Source organism: Triticum urartu, chromosome 5A (genome assembly GCF_056163025.1).
Source record: "Triticum urartu cultivar PI428250 chromosome 5A, HENAU_Tu73, whole genome shotgun sequence".
NCBI lineage: Eukaryota > Viridiplantae > Streptophyta > Magnoliopsida > Poales > Poaceae > Triticum > Triticum urartu.
In genome coordinates this window covers 510,020,472-510,021,547 of record NC_141877.1, presented here as the reverse complement: position 1 = coordinate 510,021,547, position 1,076 = coordinate 510,020,472, and the positions used below count along the sequence as shown (strand labels likewise).

Here is a 1,076-nt window from a genome sequence, read left to right as displayed (position 1 = left end):
TATCCCATGGTGTATGCTCTTTGCGGATGATGTGGTGCTAGTTGACGATAGTCGGACGGGGGTAAATAGGAAGTTAGAGTTATGGAGACAAACCTTAGAATCGAAAGGGTTTAGGCTTAGTAGAACTAAAACCGAGTACATGATGTGCGGTTTCAGTACTACTAGGTGTGAGGAGGAGGTTAGCCTTGATGGCCACGTGGTACCTCAGAAGGACACCTTTCGGTATTTGGGGTCAATGCTGCAGGAGGATGGGGGTATTGATGAAGATGTGAACCATCAAATCAAAGCCGGACGGATGAAGTGGCGCCAAGCTTCTGGCATTCCTTGTGACAAGAGAGTGCCACAAAAGCTAAAAGGCAAGTTCTACAGGACGGCGGTTCGACCCGCAATGTTGTATGGCGCTGAGTGTTGGCCGACTAAAAGGCGACATGTTCAACAGTTAGGTGTGGCGGAGATGCGTATGTTGAGATGGATGTGTGGCCACACGAGGAAGGATCGAGTCCGGAATGATGATATACGAGATAGAGTTGGGGTAGCACCAATTGAAGAGAAGCTTGTCCAACATCGTCTGAGATGGTTTGGGCATATTCAGCGCACGCCTCTAGAAGCTCCGGTGCATAGTGGACGGCTAAAGCATGTGGAGAATGTCAAGAGAGGGCGGGGTAGACCGAATTTGACATGGGAGGAGTCCGTTAAGAGAGACCTGAAGGATTGGAGTATCACCAAAGAGCTAGCTATGGACAGGGGTGCGTGGAAGCTTGCTATCCATGTGCCAGAGCCTTGAGTTGGTTGCGAGATCTTATGGGTTGCACCTCTAGCCTACCCCAACTTGTTTGGGACTAAAGGCTTTGTTGTTGTTGTTGATACATATGACACTTCTATGATGATAATTGTGACAAAACCCGGTATCATCATAGATGTGGTGGGCTCCTACTTCTATGACAAAAAATCATGATAGAAAATGGGCTTTTCTTCCTGGGCGGGCCGGACACGCAGCTGCATGACATTCTTTGGGCCGTCCATGACGGAAAAACCGTGGTAGAAGCGAGGGGGAGGAAAATTTTGGGGAGTTCCCG

The 1,076-nt window shown here is 49.1% G+C and overlaps 1 protein-coding gene across 1 annotated transcript; it reads left to right on the top strand.

Moving 5' to 3' along the window:
• The first annotated feature begins 235 nt into the window (after positions 1–235).
• On the top strand, positions 236–784 carry LOC147972346 (uncharacterized). The gene has a single exon (XM_087524301.1). The coding sequence runs from the start codon at positions 236–238 to the stop codon at positions 782–784; it is 549 nt and encodes a 182-aa protein (XP_087380427.1).
• The last annotated feature ends 292 nt before the right edge of the window (positions 785–1,076 follow it).